This window comes from Triticum urartu, chromosome 2, assembly GCF_003073215.2.
Source record: "Triticum urartu cultivar G1812 chromosome 2, Tu2.1, whole genome shotgun sequence".
NCBI classification, from domain to species: Eukaryota; Viridiplantae; Streptophyta; class Magnoliopsida; order Poales; family Poaceae; genus Triticum; species Triticum urartu.
Window position 1 is genome coordinate 376,149,746 of NC_053023.1, and position 20,967 is coordinate 376,170,712.

General features: G+C 46.6%; 4 protein-coding genes across 9 annotated transcripts; 1 reads left to right on the forward strand and 3 right to left on the reverse strand.

The window, feature by feature from the left end:
* Nucleotides 1–232: 232 nt before the first annotated feature.
* LOC125537367 lies at nt 233–4,900 on the reverse strand. 6 transcript variants are annotated; one of them, XM_048700673.1, is made up of 5 exons: nt 3,540–4,786; nt 2,997–3,118; nt 2,699–2,760; nt 1,465–1,539; nt 233–1,016 (listed from the first exon to the last, which is right to left on the reverse strand). In XM_048700673.1, the coding sequence occupies exons 2-5, from the start codon at nt 3,050–3,052 to the stop codon at nt 814–816; spliced, it is 396 nt and encodes a 131-aa protein (XP_048556630.1). In that variant the 5' UTR covers nt 3,053–3,118; nt 3,540–4,786; the 3' UTR covers nt 233–813. The 6 variants fall into 6 exon arrangements, 3 of the variants coding, with proteins under 3 accessions (XP_048556630.1, XP_048556629.1, XP_048556627.1); XM_048700672.1 differs by having other exon boundaries at nt 2,997–3,142; nt 3,540–4,782; XM_048700670.1 differs by having other exon boundaries at nt 2,997–4,748.
* Nucleotides 2,065–8,611, forward strand: LOC125537366 (protein TIFY 5-like). Its single transcript, XM_048700669.1, has 3 exons — nt 2,065–2,179; nt 5,447–6,980; nt 7,983–8,611. The coding sequence occupies exons 2-3, from the start codon at nt 6,786–6,788 to the stop codon at nt 8,295–8,297; spliced, it is 510 nt and encodes a 169-aa protein (XP_048556626.1). The 5' UTR covers nt 2,065–2,179; nt 5,447–6,785; the 3' UTR covers nt 8,298–8,611.
* Nucleotides 8,535–12,517, reverse strand: LOC125537363 (glycolate oxidase 5). Its single transcript, XM_048700667.1, has 10 exons — nt 12,245–12,517; nt 11,882–12,038; nt 11,330–11,454; nt 11,141–11,187; nt 10,955–11,032; nt 10,726–10,850; nt 10,508–10,574; nt 9,429–9,491; nt 9,039–9,314; nt 8,535–8,955 (listed from the first exon to the last, which is right to left on the reverse strand). The coding sequence occupies exons 2-10, from the start codon at nt 12,016–12,018 to the stop codon at nt 8,767–8,769; spliced, it is 1,107 nt and encodes a 368-aa protein (XP_048556624.1). The 5' UTR covers nt 12,019–12,038; nt 12,245–12,517; the 3' UTR covers nt 8,535–8,766.
* A 523-nt stretch (nt 12,518–13,040) lies between these two features.
* On the reverse strand, nt 13,041–16,974 carry LOC125537365 (peroxisomal membrane protein 13). Its single transcript, XM_048700668.1, has 5 exons — nt 16,820–16,974; nt 15,567–15,803; nt 15,128–15,462; nt 13,657–13,749; nt 13,041–13,566 (listed from the first exon to the last, which is right to left on the reverse strand). The coding sequence occupies exons 1-5, from the start codon at nt 16,824–16,826 to the stop codon at nt 13,375–13,377; spliced, it is 864 nt and encodes a 287-aa protein (XP_048556625.1). The 5' UTR covers nt 16,827–16,974; the 3' UTR covers nt 13,041–13,374.
* Between the last annotated feature and the right edge of the window lie 3,993 nt (nt 16,975–20,967).

The following is a 20,967-nucleotide window of genomic DNA, read 5'->3' on the forward strand; positions in this document are numbered from 1 at the left end:
GAAATCCACTTTACTTGCAATATAAGTTGATAAAAAGGTAATTTGACTTTGTATACATAGAGAGTGATGATCCAACTAAGAATCTGTTACGAATTAAGCACTACTTGATGCCCTAAGTTGTTCTCGCACAATATCTAGGAATATTGTCTTTAGATTCATTCGCACAATATTTGAGCAAGTATAATAAAAACTACTTGATCAACTCATAATCATCCTGCACAAGAAATATATGTAGTTAACAAGAATATTATTGATGTTGAAGGTCTTAAAATGTGCAACAGTGAATACTCACCGTACAAATCAGATGCACCAATTCTTTGCCATTCCACGAGAGTATACAATTAAAAACATTTATAGCCGGCGCGTCGGCCGAACATTGGGCCGGTCGTGCGCGGGACGTTCGATCGGGAGTCATCATGTGGCCAGAACAGACCGTGACCCCACCTTATCCCTTCGCTATGGTTGCCTTCCTCTTCCGCTCTCTTGCTCCCCATCTGCTCCCCAGTCGTCCGAGCGCGCCCCGCGGCTCCCCTCGACTATGCGCCGGCGAGCTGATACCAGAGGTGGACGGAGATACGAGACGGAGCGCGCGCCGGCGAGATCCACACCTCCTCCCTCCACGCGGCATGCAAACCACAGCCGACGAAATCTGCAACCACCCAGAGCTTCGTAAGGGGTGGGGTGGAGCTGCAACGACACATGGCCATGGCGCGACGAGCGACGCGTCGCTGGAGTTGAACGACGGACAGCGAGCCAATTAATGTTGCAACCGACCGCACAAAGTGCTGGAACCACAACCAGCATTCGGAAGAGCTACCACGAGCCGCGGTGGTGCGACGGTGGAGAACGGCGGGGACGCCACGACAATGTTGCAATTGGCGTTACGATTTGCTGGAACCGGCGTTTTGTTTTGCTGGAACGGGAGCCCATGTTTGCTGCAAGATCAATGTAACGCTGCAACCAGCATGGCATTTTGCTGGAACCATTGTCACGTTTTGCTGGAGGCAGACACATCCCTGCAATTTCCTAAATTAATATTATATTAAATATAGTGATAACAGAAAATAAATGCTTGTATCTTTAATGTTATGATAGTGAAGTATATAAATTTACCCATCTATGATCATTGGAATACCAGCCGAAAATACACGTTGACATCTAGATATATTGGAATTCTAGTCAGGTTGCGCTAATTGGAAGTGTGTCGTTGAATTCCCTCACAAATCATTGTAATCACTAAATTCCTTGGAGTTTTAACCTTTGGCTGATGTATGGATAGGGTCTAAAATATATACATGCGTGCATGTTTTTCGATGATGTACAAGATATATCGAACCATGGATAGGGTCTAATTTGCATATGGAAGATAAATTTACAAGCGGTAGCAATTAAAAACCGTAAACCATGACAACAATGACAAGAGACGTTACTTGCCAGGTCGCACGATGAGATGTTATTGTCTACCTGGACAACTATCAAACAATGTTGTCAACAACTGAATGTTTGGCTTCAGGCGGAACTTTAGATCTCGTGTTGAATCTAACATCATGGATTGAGCAAGAAAAGTTATTAGAAACACATTGATACTAATGATTTTGAATGTTTAAATATAAAAATGAAACTAAGACTGAAACAAGTGTATTTATTTGCAAGAAAAACTATTTTTTTACCTACACAACCTTATCCTCACCGCACAGCGGCCAAAGGTCAGGGTAGTCCTCTCACTGTCTCCACTCACAGCCATATCCATCATCGTGCCTCCCCTTCAGTCCACGTAATCGTTTCACCCCTGCACGGCGTGCGCCAGTTACTCCTCTCCCCGCCGCGGCCGGCCCCTCCTCTCCCCGCCACGGCATCGATGCTCCTCCTCTCCACACCACTACAGGAGCCCGTCCACCTCATCCTCCTCTTCCCTCCATGGCGTCGGCTAGCATCTCCTATCCCTGTCGTCTATCGTGTCCCCTTTCTCCACAAGTCCCTCGACAACGTCACCTGCATCCTCCTCTCCTGCCACGGTGTTGCCGGCCCCTTTATCTGCCCGACAATCTCTCGCACCACCGCATTGACACCAAGCCAATGCATCCGCTAGTCTGACATGGAATCAGTCGGATCCGACTGGTCGATGCAGCAGGGTTCACCGCTCTCTGTCCGGATGTGGGTAGGAGGGACGACACCCAAGGTGAGGACCTCTTTTCATGACCCCCCCCCCTCCCTGTCTTCTATATTGCTGGCTCTTTTGGGTCAAATTCTTCTTGATCTTCTATATTTGCCTCCCAATCCTAACTTATTTGCAAGATACTCCATCAAATAAATCTAGGGTTTCAAAGCTCAAGAAAATTAACAAAACGTTGTCCTTATTTAAACCTAGCAAGCTAGCTACATATAAGAAATGAAGTACATATAGTACAACTAATTTACTACATGACAAATTGGGGTTATTGTTTGAACTTGTAAGTACATAAAATGGATTATTATATAATTCACTTGCAATTAATTATGCACTAATCAAATAGTTTATGACAATTTGAAAGGGGCCACTTTTGCGTGTCTAGCATACCAACTTAGTGAGAACTTTAAAGTGAAATATTCATATAAGTAAGCGGTAGTGGAGTACAAACTGCAAGGCAATAGAGAGTCTACAATTTGGGAAGCTCCAACAATTGGAGAACATGCAAAAGCTAGACTTAAGATGGCTCACCTTCGTCCCAGCTAGGAATTCTTCTGGCTAAATAAGGAGTAGAACAGCTACGTCCAGATGTCCTAGATCAACACAAACGCCCTAGTTAACTAATGCATTTAAATGTCCTGCAAATTCACCGGCAAATATAGCAACACACGTAAATAATTGCGCACGATGATTCTTCTTGAAATTACTTTACCACACACAACACAACGCATGCATGGAATGGAAAAGGGGGGAACATGGAACTCGGGGAAAATATAACGAATCAAACTACGGAACAATGTGAAGTTGGTGTTGGAGAGCTTCTTCTTGCCTTCCTTCCTCCACTGGTGACACATGACGTAGGTGTCCGCTCCTCATTCCTGGCATCACCACTCAAAGCAACCGTATAGCAGGAGAAAAAAGATCAGATCCAACACATCGCAACGCCACCTCCTGCACCGGCATGCCGTGTGTAGTCTACATCACATGAGCATGAACAACAAATTGAAGGAGACAGAGAAAGATGTGGGAGCTACAACACATGAGCATGAACAAAAAAATATCAATACATTAGCAACTGCAAGAAGTAAAAGTTCACATTAATAAAGTAGCTCACTATACTTGGAAGAAATCTGCAACAAATTGAAGGAGACATGGAAATGTGGGTGCTAAAGTACATGTGCATGAACAATAACATATCAGTGCATTAGCAACTGAAGAAGAAAAATTCATATCAATATTATTTGTTATGTGTAAGCAGCAGCAGCACACACACAACCCAAAATTGCATCATCATAAATAGATAGAGAATTAATTAATAAGCAGAACAAAAGAAGCAAGACGACGCCCAGTGTCCGCGTAATCTACCACCCACCGTGCCCGTGGTGCATATGACAACAACTGTTGTGTGTTCCCTTCGCTACCGCTCCTCTGAGAAAACTGAAAATAATCATGTACTCAGGTTTAGTTAGTAAGGAAAAGGCATGTAGAAAACTTAATTACTGTGTCTGACTCATGATACATGTCTTTGAGTCTTTCAACAATGTAGCACCGATCGTTGTATCTTTCTTTAGCAACATTGAAATCCGCATGAACCTTTAGCTTCAAAATTGCGTAACAAGCAGGCCAATTATAGGAGATAACATGACATGGACTTAAGAAATAAACAGAATACAAAGGGGAACTTTAAAAGGAAAATTCAGTGTAACAATACTGTGTTTTATCTATCTGACTATTCAAGTAAGGGTAGACTTTATATTTCTCTTTGTACTCCTGCAAATAATCTTTGTACCTGAAAATAAATATAATCAGTTTGTTCCATGTGTGAAAGCAAGCCGCCCAAAGCATGTCACGCCAAAACATTGTGAAGTGAGCAGATTTGTAACAACAAGAGAATAATAGGAGGGATTAGATTCATAATAGTAAACTTGGCAGCGGCAGCCAAGAAGTGAATTGATCATCTGACCTTGACCGGTCGTCCATCCAAGGAACACACCAAAGTACCAATCTCTGTGTTAGCGTTGTCGCCGAAATAGCAGCAGCACACCACACATCTTCTGCTGAAATCAACAGCTGAAGCTTCCCACAGAAGATAGTTAATCAGTATAAAATTCTTCCATCCCATCTGAAGCCTCCTCCCAATCTCCCGCGCACACAGCAGCAGCAGCCAGCAGACAACACCGGACACCAGAGGGAGACGAGCACCGGGACGACGCCTAGACCTCTCCCTCGCCCCAAGCGCTTCCTCCATCCGGGCGGACTCTGCAGGCGGCGGCGGCATGGCCATGCTGGCAGGGATCCGATTGCGGAGGAAAGGGAGGCCACGTTTGTTTTTTTCCTCCTTTGATTTTTGCTCCGATGGCAAACTCTGGCTCGCCTGGCCCTCCTATGTTTTTTTGGCTAAATGTGGAAGATTTCGGCTCTACATGGAAACACTACCGCTTAATCCTAAATTGTGATATGATTTGTGTTATATATGGAATACATGTTATATATGGATATATGGCTGATTGGTTGAATGGCTGCCGATTTACTTCGTTGGTTGATTGACTGCTGATTTACTTCATATATATATATATGGAATACATGGATGGCTGCCGGTTCATTTCATTGTAAAAAAACCGAGAGCAATCTAAAAAATCAGTAGCAATAAAAATCGGTGGGAGGGGTGGATCGGTGGATGGGGAGATCGAGATGGGAGGGGGAGCGAGCGAACGAACGAAGGAACAACATATGAACTCCTCCATTAAAAATAGAGATGGCTAATGACTAATGGGGTGGGGCAGGAGGGGCGGCCGTCCCGGGCCCCCGATGGCTAATGACTTAGTTTTCTTACGTTGTGATACTTAGAAAGTAATTGTGATTTTTAGGAAAGAATTTTTTCCCATGTTAACAGATTGACTGGTTCTTAAAAAGGTGATCAATTATTTCCCATTTTACAGATCGAGTGATTTTTTGCATGTGTGATTTTTAGGAAAGAATTCTTTCCCAAGTAACAGATTGACTGATTCTCAAAAAGAGAAACAACTATAACAGATAGATTAATTCCGGCCTTGCCGCACGCGCGTGGTCTTCTCATCTTTCTACTTCTTCTCTGGAATGAAACAGCCATGCTAATACCAAGGTCGCCTGCGTTGTCTACTTGTGATTTTCGGAGATTCCATTAACCTCCTCTTCAACGAAAATCCTCTGTTTTTAGTCCTGTCAGATTGTTCGGTTCGTGAAGTTAATTCTTGTACATATCTCTCTCACACTCTAATTTCTTGTATTGTTTGGGAATAGAAAATGGAAACTCGGATTTCTCTTCGTGATTCGTAAGCAGAAGCAAAAGCTTGCAATTTTGAATTTTTTAGCCATCCAGGTACATCGCTCCATGACTCTTTCTTAGCATTTATATATTATTTAATTAGTAGTGTTCTTAATTTCTTGTATTGTAGATTTTATTTGGATAATATCATCTAACAACGTGAAAAAAGAGAACATGCAAATGAGTTTATTGAGTCCCAGGAAAGTACATGTACTAATTCCCCGCAAATAAAGAAAGTACCTCTGCTAGGGATTTCAAGGAATTAGCTTTAGTTAGTTATTGCTGAATAACAACCTAGCGAAAAATTATAGGATGATAAAATTTTGAGTTGGCACCGAAGGGAAAAACATAGGTATTGATTGGCAAGACCGGCCAAATTTTATGTGAATGATTATGGCCCTGGTTTTTCTGAATAGATAAGGCAACATAAATTCTAGTGTAATAAGTATTCATTTTCATTTGAAATAGAAAAAATATATGTGGGTTTAGGGCCCCTTTTTGTTATCTTGCCCCGGGCCCTCGAAATCTTAGGACCGGGCCTGGATGTTCGGCGAGCTGTCGGCGAGAGTGGGTGTGGCATGTGGCATTGTTTGGATGGGCTTTGTATTGGGTTTCGTTTGATTTTTCGTAATTAACTAGGCAACAACCTTGTTATGAGATGGGCAAAGTTTTTGCCTCGTGTTTTGGAAAAGAAAAAAAGTTTGGTGCTGTGATTTTAAGCAAAGTGATGTGCTATAATAATTTAGTTAATTCAATCCCTCAAGGAAAAATAGTCAAACTGCTGAATAGAATAGTGTAAATCTGGTAGCACGTGGGCCCACTGAACTCCTGGATGCATAGGAAAAGAGCACGTGCCGACAAAGAGGTGGAAGAGAGCCGGAACAGACATGTCAAAGCAATGATCGATCTCGTTTTCATTAGTAGTAGTACGTGGTTTGCACAAATCATGCGCACAAAAATTAAGCCAGCTAGCTATGGCAAACGAAAAGGGAAAAAGATGGCAAGAAAACCAAGCGGAGAAGGTTCCCGTGAAAGAAAAGTAAAGAAAACAGAGTACAGGAGTACACAGGACAGCCGGCGCCGCTTCTCCTCTCCCTCGCACGCACGCATTCTTCACGTGCGCTGCGCGGCAAAAGGAAAGAAGAGACCGAACCGCCCCGTTGCCGTCGTGCGCGCACAACGTTTCATAAACAAGCGGGGCAGAGAGAGATTGAGAGGTGTGTGTGTGTGTGTATTGACGGGCCGGCCTTCCTTCTTCCAAGAACTTGAGGAGGAAAGATCGATAGACCTGGTACTACTTGAATATACACATTAATGGCGGCGGCGAGTAGCAGCGCGCGGGACACCGCGGAGGGGTGGCGAGATGGGGGAAGCGTCGACGACGGGGGAGCGGAGGTCGAACTGAGCCTGCGGCTTCGGACCGGGAGCAGCAGCGGCGGCGCGGCGAGGAGGAGCATGACCATATTCTACGATGGCCGGGTGTGCGCCGTCGACGTCACCGAGCTCCAGGTAAGCTAACTGCCCCGCTCCTTAGCATCATTTTAATTTGCTCCATCCCTCCATGTATCTGTATGTTTCAACCCTAAGTACTTAATCATGCTCGTCTGGACTAGGTTGGTCATCACTGACGATCATGCATGTGCTTAGCTCAATCTTGGAAGTGATTAAAAGGCAAAACAATGTGGGAGTATGCATGATGGATCGAATGGATCCTTCACCACGAGTTGTTTTTGCAGTTTAATGTAAACGATGCCAACAAATAGAACCAATAGCAAATTAACAAGGGAGCGCTTCTTCTTTAAGCCAGTCTTTAGGTTGTGATTCTCACAATCTTCTATCCTGCTATGCACGCATGACACGACGTGTGTGAACCTAGAAGATGAAGATGCCCCAGGTGAGACACCCAAATCAAATCCAAAGATCAAACTTGGGCGTCTACCACCACATCACTTCTGGCTAATTATTATAATAGATCAAAGTTCTTTGTGAGGAAAAAAACATGGTAACAATATATGCATTATGCACGTGTTTATTTCAGCACGTGGATGAGCTGGACGGAAAATCCGGTACGATACGGTTGAATTTTCAGAATAGTACTAGTAATATTTAATGACTTAAGTTTGGGTCAAAATTCTTGTGCTTATTTCGACACGTGATGTACCACATCCAGGAGACAGGCAAAACTAAGACGCAGCCACATTTAGTCTTGGTGGAGTAGTGGATGTGCAATTGACAAGCACGTTCAACTCCCCAAACGCAATCGTCTCTTAGTCAGACTTGTTTTTTTTTTGACAGCATCTCTTGGTCTGACTTAATTAAGCAATTAGTCAGAAAAGGGGCAAGCCTCCATACAAAATAGACAACCAGAATTAAACACGTGCTCGATCGCACCAAAAATCAAAATGATTATGAACAGAAATTTGTTTGAAATTTTCTAGTCATATTTCTTGTTTGAAATGTGTGCGCAGAAGTGGCTGTGGCAAAGTTCATTTGTTGATTGATTAATCGCAGGCAAGGGAAATCATAACCATGGCGAGCCAACAAATTCTAACCGAGCAGCAGGACAGCAGCGGCGGCGGCACTGCAGTGGCACAGTGCGGAGCGCATCAGAATCCAAGCCAGCCGGCGCCGCAACGTTGGGCTCCATTGTTGGCTTCACGCCCGCTTCGTCAGGGAGCAGGGGCTGCTGCGCCGGTCACCAGCCAAGCGGCCGCCGCGGGGCTGTCGATGAGGCGGTCGTTGCAGCAGTTTCTGCAGAAGCGGAAGACAAGGGTCGCCGCCATGGGTTCGCCGTACGCCGGCGGCCGGCGAGCGATGCCCTCCTAGTCCTAGTCCGGTGGTTAAAGACACATACGTACAGTGCTTGCTAGCATATGGTTATTTTTGTTCTTGAGACTTGTATTTTCAAGCATGAGATTGGAGTGTTCAAATGAAGTTTTCGTTTGTTCGAGTGTTAAACTAGTTAGTTTCTTGGAGATCAACCTGTTGGCGGCCGGTAGAGTAACTTGTTCGTTGGATAATTGCAAACTCACCTTGCACGTAATGTACTTAATTCAATTTTTCTTTTGCGAGGAATAATGTACCTATTTAATTCATTTATCATGTCTGATCGATCCATGCCATATCACAGCACTTTGGAAGTTGGAAACACACACACACACACACACACACACACACATCCCGTCCAAAATTAATTACACTACGTAGCATATCATGCATCCATGCAGTTACGTACGTAAGCCTTGGATCGATATACGGCCGCCGGCGACGTGCGCCGACTTGATTTGGTTCCAAGTTACAAGCGGGACGGCATGACGCCGAATTTGTCGGCCTCGGTGACGACGTGGTTGCGGGTGATGTCGGCCAGCGAGTTGCAGCCGCTGAGCGCCATGGTCAGCTCGAACTCGTCGCGCAGCATCTTGAGCACGTTGCTCACCCCGGCCTCCCCGGCCACCGCCAGCGAGAACACCACCGGCCTTCCGATCTGCACGCCATGCACACCTAATATCATGACTTGCTGAATTCGCTAGTTAGCTAGCCCAGGACAAAGGCATGCACTGCACTTACGAAGACACCGGCGGCGCCGAGAGCGAGCGCCTTGAAGACGTCGGTGCCGCGGCGCACACCGCCGTCCAGGAAGACGGGGATCTGCCCGCCAGCACCCTTCACGACCTCTTCCAGGGCGCTGATGGTCGCCGGGACGTAGTCCAGCTGCCGGGCGCCGTGGTTGGACACGATGATTCCGGCCGCGCCGTTCTCCACGGCGAGCCTGCTGTCCTCTGCGGTGATCACTCCTTTCACCAGGATCGGCATCGTGGTGATGGACTGCAGCCACTTCACATCCTGCACGACAAGGCCACATCTTCAGTTCAGAGCCACGGTAACTAGAACAAATTTCATACACGAATAGAGTTAGTTGTCAAGTTCAAGTAAGACTTTTTCTTCTTCTTGGTTTACCTTCCAGCTCAGTGTGCGGTCGATTTGACCGGCGACATATGAAGCTAGTCCTGAATCGTTAGCCTGCTTGGAACACAGAGATCCCATGAGAATTCAGAGCGACATGCAGAGTTTGCATTGTCTTCTGTAAGATGAACTAGCACATATGCCCGTGCGTTGCAACGGGAAAAATTAATATTTTGTGCAAGTATAATGTCTCACAACATCGGGTTTACTATGACTTTCTACAAAATGAACATAAAAAAATAGTCGTGTTCATATTTTTTTTGTCGGGCATAATCTCCCACTAATTTCATTTAAGTATAATCATTTTTAATGGTATATAAGTATAATCTTTTCATTAATTACCATGACGTCTTCATCCGTTTTAATCGGAAATTAGATCCTTCCTTTTTCTAATTTAGTAGCCACAACACATTTAAGCCTACAGATCTTTCTTTTAATTATCCTACCTTTTTACCTCAAATTCTTCATTGAAAATTTATTTATTAAGATCACAATCTTTCTTTTAGTTATTCCACCGGTTTATCCATAATCCTTTTTTTAATTAGCCACATCCGTTTAAATATTCCATTCAAGCTCACAATCCTTCCTTTATTAGCTCATTTGCTTAATTAGCTCGCCCTAAATATGATGACTGCCACTCGTATATTTAGAGCGAGTTGGGATTAGTAAATGTGAAAGGCACATAGGTTGTTGGTTGTTACATCGAAGAGCTAGACAGGAGGTCATGTGTTTAATTTCCACAATGTTAATTTATTTTGACCTAATTATTTTTCATGGTTTCTATAAAAGCCCATAAAAGGCTCATCAACGTACAAGTACCTGGCCCAAATCGCTTAATGTGTAAGCCAAACGAAAAGGACTAAGGAGGTCATGTGTTTAATTTCCACAATGTTGATTTATTTTGACCTAATTATTTTTCATGGTTTCTATAAAAGCCCATAAAAGGCCCATCAACGTACAAGTACCTGGCCTAAATCGCTTAATGTGTAAGCCAAACAAAAAGGACCAAACCAAACGAAGAATACCTATTTCCTTTAATAGTAGGTATAATAATATAGGTATAGATTATGCACCTGGTCCATTTTGCCAAGGTCCAAACCTTCAAAGTTCTTGAGTGTCAAATTTGGTGGCAAAACAAATCTGCAGCCATAAGCAGGTTGCTTAGTATAAATCCTGACAGATGTGCTTTATGTTGCTTCAGTGTATCATTGTCATGTTCACCACATTGCCTGTCGATATTATTTATTGCACCATCATATATGATTCTATGGAGAATATGAGGGGTGGGTACCTGTTCTTGATATCAGCTTCCCTGCGGCCAAGTCGCGGGGTGTCCACGGTGAGCGCTATCGCCTTGAATCCAGCCTTTTCCGCTCTCCTCACAAGCTGCTCGACCACCTTCCTGTCTTTGTACACCTACAAAGTTGAGATGAACTATGATCATTCACAAGCCCTGAGTAACAAAATGAGAGAGACAAGGATTCTGTAAGTAGCACTTGTTCAACGGACATAGTATTTACATAGAGTTGGAAGAAACGGATTCCTGGTCCGGTTGAGGCAACCTCCTCAACACTCGAAGTAGCCCAGGACGACAATGTCTGAAAGAAAAATAGAGCATCTTTCTTTAGCACCTCATTCTACTTGGTCACATAGGATTGTTCCATATATCCGTAGATATTCTGCTGCAAGGGACTGAATGGACATACCATTATAGTGCCTGCTGCTGATGCTGCGCGGGCAGTCGCATACTCTCCTGAGAGTAGGATGGATATGCCAATGTTAGGTCAACAATGTGCAGCAGACAAAGCAGGAACCATTTCAAAATTCCTACAACCTTATATACTCCCAGAGTATATATATAAGCACAATCAAACGACATTTCAGAGAGACAATACCATCTGGGTGAGCCATCTTCTGCATGGCAGTGGGGGAAATCATGATAGGCATTGAGAGCTTGAATCCCAGGATAGTTGTTGTCATGTCGATTTTGGATACATCGATGAGAATGCGCGGGCGGAACCTACCCAAAACACAGGCAAACAATGATGGGTAAATCAGAAGTACTAAGGATTAGTAAGTCTAGCTCTGAAAGGATGTATCGAGAAATTACTTGAGCAACCTATTATGCTACTACGTGAATAGGAACTTGATAGCTGTTCCTAAACTAGTAGGAGAATATTAGACAAATAGCATGGATTTGCGGAAAATTACATGACAAGCTGATTGACTTGAAACGTCATACACGCTATATATCGAAAGCATCAGAATCGTCCTCTTTAATTATTGCATATAGTTTGTCGTCTCTGGTGAATTAGATGCGCTCTAAGGTAGTACATCAAACTCCGAAACCCCGAAATTCAGTTGGTACAGCGCATTTCTACAAACAAAACAGACACGGAGATACCGTGGGAAGAAAACGTCAAGGATGGGCTGGGCAGGCAGCTTACAGGATCCTGGCAAAGGCCTCTCTGTTCTCCTGGAGCGTCCACTCGTCCTCGGCGCCGGAGGCGTAGTAGTCGTAGATCATCTTGGGAAGCTTCTGCTTGGCGATGGCCTGGTACTCTGTGACATTGGTGATCTCCATTTTGCTGTGCAAATCACCACCTGCACCGCTCCATACAAACAACAAGAGGCGTAGTTAGTTACCTGAAGAGAAGAAAATTACTAGATGCAAGTGGGTGAAACACCTTGTGAAGAAGATCACACGATCAAGATAAAGAAAGAATATGTGCTAATAACATAGTAACAGCGTCCAAGAACTGGAGCATCATAAACCTGGTAAATTACTCTGAAACTCCTTAGGTTTTTACCTTGTATGAGGAGGCTGTCCCCTCAAGGCTGAGGGGAAGGAAGGAAGGAACTAAGGATTGTGGTGGGGAAGGGGATGGATGCAATATAAGAGATGAGGCGGCGAGTCCTCAAGGTTTCTGTGCATGCGGACAAACAATACAACGGAGAATAATTGCGCAGTTGAGAGAGAGAGAGAGAGAGATGAGGGGGTTGTATGGATGAGATGAGCAATTGGAGGTGGGAAGAGAGGGCGGCTCTCCTACACTGCTTCCTCATCCACTTGCAACCCTCCCTTCCCTACAAATTCGCCACATTTATCCCCTCGCGGAAAATGCCCTCCGCTTTCGTCATTTCTTCTCTTCCTCTTCCCTACGGTTTCGGATCCGTTGCAGACGAGGCCACCGTGCCAGTTTATTCTCATTGATTGATCGATCAGGGGTGCTTCAGGCATGTTTCCTGGGGCTACTTTCTTTCTTGGAGACAAGACAATAATGATATCTGCACCATCATCATCATCATCATCCTCAACAGTCGCCAGAATCTTCAAAGCCAGCTTCATCAGTTATTAATTCAAAATATAGATAGAGAATGCTGGTCATGCGACCAACAATTAAAGTTATTTTTGAGCCTAACCCATGTCAATGTTTCAACATTTTGGCTGCTTTGACTTGTACATAATACATGTACCTCAGTCAGCTGGACAAAACTTTTTTCTTCAAGTCTGTACTTCTGTGACACACTTGCTGAGAAGATGAAATGTTTGCACTTCATTTACCATCTCCAATGACACCTTCAGTTGAAAATCAAACTAAGAAATAGGGAGAAAACACAATACATTTCGCTTCATTCTTTTCAAGATAACAGATACAGTATTATTTACCCCACATAGATACAAACAACAGAAATACTTAAACAACACTGCATCCTCCAGCAAAGCAAACTGGACATCATTAGGCTCACGGCAGATTAAGCCATGAAAATCAGAAAGAGCAGCCCTTGTGTTCTTTCGCTAACTACAACAGATAATTTCCTCCGACTGGGCACTCTTCTTCGCTTTCTGATTGATTGCTCACATGCATGCTTTCATAATCTTTCCTTGGCTAACTGTATGTTTCTATAAGTTCAACGGCACATAAAAGGGCAAGTCGTCTTAGTTTCCCCAAACATTGTCCCATGAGTTGTTGGCAGCTTTTGGTGCCTCAAAAAGCTGCTGGCCAGGTCCCTCGAATGCAGGGGCCTCAGCGCCCTGAACGCGGCCTTTCTTTGACTTTGTTCGGACTCCGAGCAGGCGCAAGACAAATCTCGCAAGCTCACCGTAAAGCATCCCAGACCGATCAAAGAGCTGTGGCAATCAGATACAAACAATGCAAGTACAGCTGTAAGCATGCTATTCAAACCCAATACAAGCGAGGAAAACTTAAAATAACAGTACCTGCAACATAGCTGTAATGAATAAATAGAAGGCTTGTGTGTTTTGTTCAACAAGAAATGCAACTCGCCCAAAGAAACTGACGGCACCATGCATCTGTAGCAAATCCAGGATTAGTTATGAAGAATTGTATTCAAAAGATTAAGCATGTGTTAAACCGTCAAAGTAATGGGGGAACTATTATAATTCAGCTGTGTTTGATAGCAAAGTATTGAAAAACTACATCAATTTAACCTGTAGGTACAAAAACCACGGTTTTGACATAACAAAGTATTTTGGAGTATTCAGAAAACTGCAGACCTGTTTGGCAAGACCTTATATGCATCAACTAAAATTAACTAGCTAGCCGTTTGAAGCAGTTGCAAACGCTCGCGTTGTTAGCTAGCTAGACGTTGCAAGCTGATGAACGGACATTCACAGAGCACCGGCATGCACAAACTAGTACGACCACAGACTAATCGAACAACGCACAAGCTCGATGTCACACTTATCGAGGAGCAATCGAACTTACAACGTACTGACACGGAGCAAGAACCACGCTCTGCAACAAGGCTACACAGCTATGCCGGCAGTGCACCACGCGAGGTGGAGTTGCGGGTTGACGGGAACGGCTTGGTCATCCAGGCCAGGCCAGTCCATCATGCACAGTGAAAAAGGGGAACGAAATCCCCCCACACACCTTCGCTATATAAGATATAGTAACGGAGGGAACACGGATTGGGCAGACGCGACTTCAGGGAAAATAGGAGGAAGCAGCAGGAGGAACCTTTTTGATTTGTCCATGGCCGCTGACCAATACACCATCCACACACAACAGGGCGGCGACGGCTGCTTAGGATGGGCTCGTTCTTTTCGCATGCTCAGTTTTTTAAAAGGAGGTCCAGGGTTGTTGGTGTTTTATCCAGAGAAAATGCCATGGTTTGCGGAATACCGTTGTATTGATATTACAGTTTTTTGTGGTTGCCAAACAGCTCACAGTAATTAAAACCATGGTAATCTAAAAAACTGTAGTATTTTCATAATACATGGAAAATTCTGAGCTATCATACGGGGCCTTCATATGTTGTATGAATGACATGTAACTTCACACATGTCTATCTATAAACTTTGATATACTTGATGATAAGATCTCTACTCCAAAAAACAAATGTGAACAAGCATGGCCAAATGTTTAACATTACCATGATGACACACTAGAATGTACATTAACTAAAACCTACTTAACTACACATATCAAAATAGACACAACATAGAAACTCACAACAGCCTGAGCTTCAGAGTAAAATAAAGTGGACAACTGGATGAAGAAACAGTAAACAAAGATTGGGTTGCTTTAGGCAGAAAATGTTTATAACCAAACATTTCGCATTAATGAACATTCAGAAAATTATGGCATGCTTCAATGTGCACTGGACGGCTGGACCAATTGAAACAGAACACAATCATGATCAGTGAAAAAGTAGAAGTATTATACCACGCGTAGGAAGGACACCCAGAAACCCGGTGGTGCTGCGGGAGGGCCAAATGAATTTGGATCCGGATTGCCGTAAGGACCCATACCACCCATGCCGCCCATGCCACCCATGCCGCCCATACCACCCATGCCGCCCATACCACCCATACCATAACCACCATAAGAGCTTCCCATCCCACTGTTATACATGCCTCCCCCATACATCCCGGAACCTCCATAGAGGCCGCCACCGCCTCCATAGCTCGAGTACATGCTATTCCCATAGAGCCCGCCGCTACCATAAGTACTGCCATATCCACCAACCGAACTATACATATTGGATCCATATCCTGTTCCTGTATAAGAGGAAATGAACATCCTCAGGACAACCATTGTTGACAAGATATCCCCAAAAGGCAAACAAGCTTCAAATGGGCTCTAGGTCAGTACAGTAGATTACCTCCATAGGAATTTCCATAGCCTGTTTGCTGCCAAGGACGTTGGGGCATAGGCCTCGAGATGGGGTTATTTACATTGGCAGACATGTTCCCCTCTGTAGCAGCAATGGTTTCTCCAGGTTTAGCTGTACCAGAAGCTTCGACGACATCGCTAGTGCTGCCACCAGATGGTGGTTTGAAAGGCGACGGACCGGATGTTCCCTCAGCCCCAGCACGTTCCCACGGTTTTGGTGGTGCACCTGGAAATTTAACCAAGTGAAGATCAGAATTGATCTCAACCACTTAGAAATCAATATGTGAGGCATAACATCAGTGAGTTGAGTTGAGAGGCATTACAAAACCCCATAATCGGATAATGAAAAGCACGTGACTGGCAGTGAGCTAGCAGCAAGCTACAATACTGAAGAATGGCCAACACAACTGGAGTGCAGAAATAGAAGATCAATGAAAGGCTCCAACAGGAAATGCACAAGTAGGTGAGCTATCTTTCAGCCAAGAATCTCGTTTAGCCAAATAGCAATTTTTGTCGTATAAAAGGGAATGGGTTTAGCAACAAGAAAACAAGAGGTATATGATCAAATGCCCGATTTTATGCTGCCTCCCAGGAAGGACTAGATACTTCGTTACACCTCAAATGACCAGTGTACTTTGACAAATTAGTAAGCCTATACGGGCTCAGGCACGGACGTTAACCAATCGTAGAACATCAAGAGCCCCAGGGTATGCAAAACTCTGGTCGACGAGCTCTCTCGAGCTAACCAAACCCTCTTGAATCATGCCAATCAACATAGAACCAAGCTCAGAGCTACAAATTAGCAGGTACTGGCACATCAAGGCATCTCCGGGGACAGCTCGAACTACTAACCGGCCGAAAATTCTCAAGCCCACATCTTCGCACGAACCGCCACTGCCAATTCCTACCAAATCGATAAAATTGACGCCAGTTCCACCGTCCTTCGTCCACGTCAAGATAGCTGGAGCAACCCGGCAACGATCCATCGCGTTGCAAGCTCCAAGTTCGTACAGAAGCACCTCAAATCTCTTCTCCAACAGCGTGAAACATCCCTAAACAACCTCTCGCCCCAAAGTTCGCGGCCGAAATCTCAAGCGGAACTGAGCAAGAACACCCGAATCGGGCCGAATCCTCCGCTACGGGGTGGACTTGGCGTGGAATCGGAGAAATTAATCGAGGAATCGAGAGTTTGTTGGGGGATCTATCTAGGGTTGGAGGGGGAGGGGGAGGGGAAGGACGAACCTGCCATTGGCGTGCGAGGCCTACTCTGTTCTCTTCACCGGCAAAGGGGGTCGTGCGATGCAAGCCGGCCCACGGTCGCCCGCAGCCGATTTTATATATGTCCCCTCAATTTTTGCAGCGGATAAAAATAGGCAGGCAGTGGACTGGACCGAGTTGCTCCTTTCTCTATCCGAGCGCGTGCAGTCCTGCTTCTCGGCTGGTTCGTCTCGGTCACGTTGCCGAATCAATCAGAGCTATACCTGGCCATTCCTCGGGCCGGACCGGCCAACCAAAGCCCGATACAAAAAACCCAGGCCTGAGCCCGACCTGGCCCGGCTATCGGGCTCGAGCCCAGTCCATCATACTAAAAGCCCGTCGGGCCACGGGCCAGGCCTCTTCCTTAAATGGCGAAATCGACGGGCTCAGGCCCGGTTCGGCCCGAGCTTCGGGCTCAAAACTTAGGCCCGAGCCCGGCCCATGGATAAGGTCGGGTCGGGTCGACCGGGTCGGGCTGACCATGACCAGGTATAATCAGAGCATCTCTTTCCTTTAACCAAAAAAGGGAAGCATCTCCTGTTGGACTGAAAACGTGAATCTTGGCGCACATTGACCCCTCACGTCAGCAGCGCGCTCGCTAGGGGGGGGGGGGGTATGGTGAACGAAACACAATGCAGCCCACTTATTTTCCACCCACTCGCCGATGCTACCTCCTCTTATCCATTCCCCACTGCATCTCGTCACGGTGATTCCCTCTCCGGGCGTTTTCGCCGGAGCACTGAACGCGTGGCTCCGTCGCCTTCACGTTGTTTCCTCTACAATCCGGCGGATCTAGGAGGTACGTTGTCGTTTCCACCGCAAATCCTCGGCATCTAGCTATCGCTCCACTGGGAGGAGGCCCCGGAGACAAGGCAGTGATGAGGAGGGCGGCAGTTGCGGCAGAGATGAGGGGGTTGCGGAGACGAGATAGGAATGGCGGTGGCGGAGATGAGGTGAGCGGCGCCACCGACGAGATAGAGGATGGCATGATGGTGTGTTGCGGGGGCGACGCCCGTGCAGTCGGTCGCCGAGGCACGGGAGGAGGTGCTACAACTGCCTTCATCGAGGTCCTCGATGAGCGGCCTGTCGTGGATCTAAGACTGACAGTAGAATGGGGGTAGGTATGAGGAGACAAGATCCTAGGTATGGCGAAGTTGTACACACGAGTTTTTACGAGTGCAGGCCCTTCGCGGAGGAAGTAACAGCCCTACATCTCGGTGCCCGGAGACGGTCGACTGGATTATGTATGTGTGTGTATGTTTACAGAAGATGTGAACCCTTGTGCCAGTGGAGGGGCTGGCTTATATAGAGTGCGCCAGGACCCCGGCCAACCCACGTTACAAGGAGTTTAAGGTACATTAAGAGGAGGGCGTTACTGGTAACGCTAGCAATTAAGTGATATAAAGGCATATTAAGTCTATGAAGTAACTGTCCGACCGTTGCCGTGCAGAGTGACTTTAGGTCTTCTGTCTGTCGAGTGACAATTGTTGCGGTCGGGTGACCTTGAATCTTCCGAGTGGAACGACTTGCAATCGAGTGGATGATGATATCCCTTGAATGCTTCTAGCTTTAAGATGATGTCCTAGAGGAGGGGTGTCTAGGACAGGCCTATGACCCTACCCTAGGTACATAGCTTCATCATTAGCCCCCGAATGGTTCGGGGCTTGAGTGGAGAAGGAGTTGAGAACACCTCCGATTCAATTTTCGCGCTTCGGGAGCGTCTTATTGGGACCAAACGAACAATCGTGATGACTTCAACTTCTTTTTCAGTCGCCTTGATTCATTCTTGGTTCTGCCGAGTGAACTTTACTGCGGTGCTTTAAGTACTGGTATGGAAAAAATCTTCCATCTGACAGGTTGCCTGCTGTTCGCTAATATCGTGGGATTCGTATTTTAGGGAAGCGCGCGGGACGGAGGAGGCCGCAGTAATCAGACGGGATTAGGCGAGGCCGCCTCGATTACCGCACCACCTTTTTCGCCACGTACCTCGTGCGCGACTGTTGCGGGGTTTGATAGGATCGCCCGGACCCACAGGTCAGCCACTCGGAAGCGGCCTCATATAAGGGCCGGATTGGGGTTTTTTGCACTGTGCGTTCCCATTCTCATTCTTTCTCCTCCGCTCTATCCGCCGCATCTGCCTCTACTCCCGACGTCGCTGCTCCGTTCGAGTTTCGCCTGCGGCCATGGGGAAGGAGAAGATGGTGGCTCTGGAGCGCGCGAAGAAGGCGACGACGAAGGCGAAGGGGGAGAGGTCCAGCCGGGGCGGATCTTCGTCGAGATCCGGCCTGCCGCGCGGCTGGATCCAGGACGACTGGATTCGGTTGATGATCAGCCAGGATGACATCGACGATCTGGTCGAGGGGGGCTGATTCCCCATGAATCGACGCGGCTCTCGGAAGGCGAGACTGAACCACATCCACGAGAGGGTGAGTGCGTTCTCCTCGCCACCCATGTTGACCGTGGATTTTCTTTGCCTCCCCATCCTTTTTTCCGGGGATTCCTGAACTTCTTTGGAGCACAACTCCACCACTTTACTCCCAACACCATCGTATATCTCGCTGCCTATGTGTCCATGTGCGAGAACTTCTTAGGTTGTAGGTCACACTAGGGTCTTTTCAAGCACATTTTCACGTGTCGTTCTCAGTCAGTCAAGAAGGCCAACCCGAGTGACGAGAGGACGCACGTAATTCAGATGTGTGGGGGTCTTGGGATTCAAATGAGAGGCAAGAGCATTTTCCCAGCCATGATCCTTCCTGAGTCGGTCCGAGGATGACAGTCGACCTGGTTTTACTGCAAAGACCAGCCGACTCCAGGTCAGTCAACCGGACTCCCTCCTTTCTTCATGGCTCGGGCCGAGAAACCCTCCGCCTTGAAAGTGATCCCAGAGGAGAAGGCGCAGGTGAAGGTGTTGGTCGAGCGGGTGGTCCAGCTCGTTCGGGATGGTGTGACCGATATGGATCTGTTGGAGCTCTTCCTTAAACGACGCATCCATCCGCTCCAAGCCTGTGACCATCCGATTTGGATTTACTCGGGTATTGAGGATTCCACTCGGATCCACCCGGAGGAGGTCGACGAGTACACGGTGGAGAAGTGGCTGAAAGGCATCACTGGCAACAAGGATAACCCTAGGGGGTCCAGGAGAGTCCCTCCATTCGACAACTCGTGCCAGCCAGACCAGGTCCGACTCTGGATTGCCGAATGTTTTCTTGATTCATCACGTAATCGCTTGTTGACAACCGACTGATTTTTGCCTCGCTTGTTATCTTTCAGGCCCTTACTGAGATGTACTCGATGCCCAACGGGGAGCAGGAGCAGGATCCGGAGGGGGAGGCGAGCGGGGCCGAGAGCGGAGAGTGGCACTCTAATGAAGAGGAGGACGAGGAGAGTGATGACCCGAGTGATGAAGAAGAGGTCGACTCACCCCCTCGTAGGGAAAAACGATCCAAGCACGCTCACAACCCGGCAAGCACCCACGACAAAAAAGCGACCGCACTGGCTGGTCAGTCATCGAAGCGCCCACGGACGTCTTCTCCAGTGCCAACTGAGAGGGCACAAAAGCAACCGAAAGCTGCACTATCTCCAGCGTCGAATGATAAGGTGCCGAAACAACTGAAAGTTGCGTCATCCAAACCGCTGAAGGCTTTGCCCAAGATCAAAGTGGTCATTCCTACTGTCTCTGGGTAATAATCAGACTTGATCCTCTGGTTGACTCGGTGCGATAGACGCGACCGACTAAATTTTGAAATTTGGAGGGCTGCTACCTCCGGGACTTCCACCCGTGAGTACGAAGATGAAGAAATGGAAGATGCAGTCACCTCCAACCCAGGTACAACTCTCGTAACCCTGTCTTTGGTTACTTGGTTGATTAAATTCCGACGACTGGTCTAGGGTCGACTGATCTCTTTGCAGCCCCTCCCAATGTCATTGAGCTTCCACATAATGACGAGGACGTGCCGCCTAGGCCCAGGAGGAACAAGAAGGCACCAACTGGCAAGACCTCTCAATCGAAACCGGCAGCAGAGCCAGTAGTTCAACATCTTGAAGATGTGAGCAGGGCTTCTGTTACTTTTGCAGATCCAGTGTCGAGTGTACGCCCCACATTGTCAACTGGTCCAGTGCCTGCTTCAACCATC

Coding starts and splice junctions, on each gene's coding strand:
- LOC125537367 (XM_048700673.1), bottom strand. CDS start 3,052: ATGCCAGGAATGAGGAGCGGACACCTACGTCATGTGTCACCAGTGGAG. Junction 2,761..2,996: donor TCACCAGTGGAGGAAGGAAG/GCAAGAAGAAGC, acceptor GTGTTGATCTAG/GACATCTGGACGTAGCTGTT. Junction 1,017..1,464: donor ATTGTTTGATAGTTGTCCAG/GTAGACAATAAC, acceptor AGGAAATTGCAG/GGATGTGTCTGCCTCCAGCA.
- LOC125537366 (XM_048700669.1), top strand. CDS start 6,786: ATGGCGGCGGCGAGTAGCAGCGCGCGGGACACCGCGGAGGGGTGGCGA. Junction 6,981..7,982: donor TCGACGTCACCGAGCTCCAG/GTAAGCTAACTG, acceptor GATTAATCGCAG/GCAAGGGAAATCATAACCAT.
- LOC125537363 (XM_048700667.1), bottom strand. CDS start 12,018: ATGGAGATCACCAATGTCACAGAGTACCAGGCCATCGCCAAGCAGAAG. Junction 11,455..11,881: donor GAGGCCTTTGCCAGGATCCT/GTAAGCTGCCTG, acceptor TGTTTTGGGTAG/GTTCCGCCCGCGCATTCTCA. Junction 10,851..10,954: donor TCCGTTTCTTCCAACTCTAT/GTAAATACTATG, acceptor TCAACTTTGTAG/GTGTACAAAGACAGGAAGGT.
- LOC125537365 (XM_048700668.1), bottom strand. Junction 15,463..15,566: donor CTATGGAAATTCCTATGGAG/GTAATCTACTGT, acceptor CCTCTTATACAG/GAACAGGATATGGATCCAAT. Junction 13,750..15,127: donor GGGTGTCCTTCCTACGCGTG/GTATAATACTTC, acceptor GATTTGCTACAG/ATGCATGGTGCCGTCAGTTT.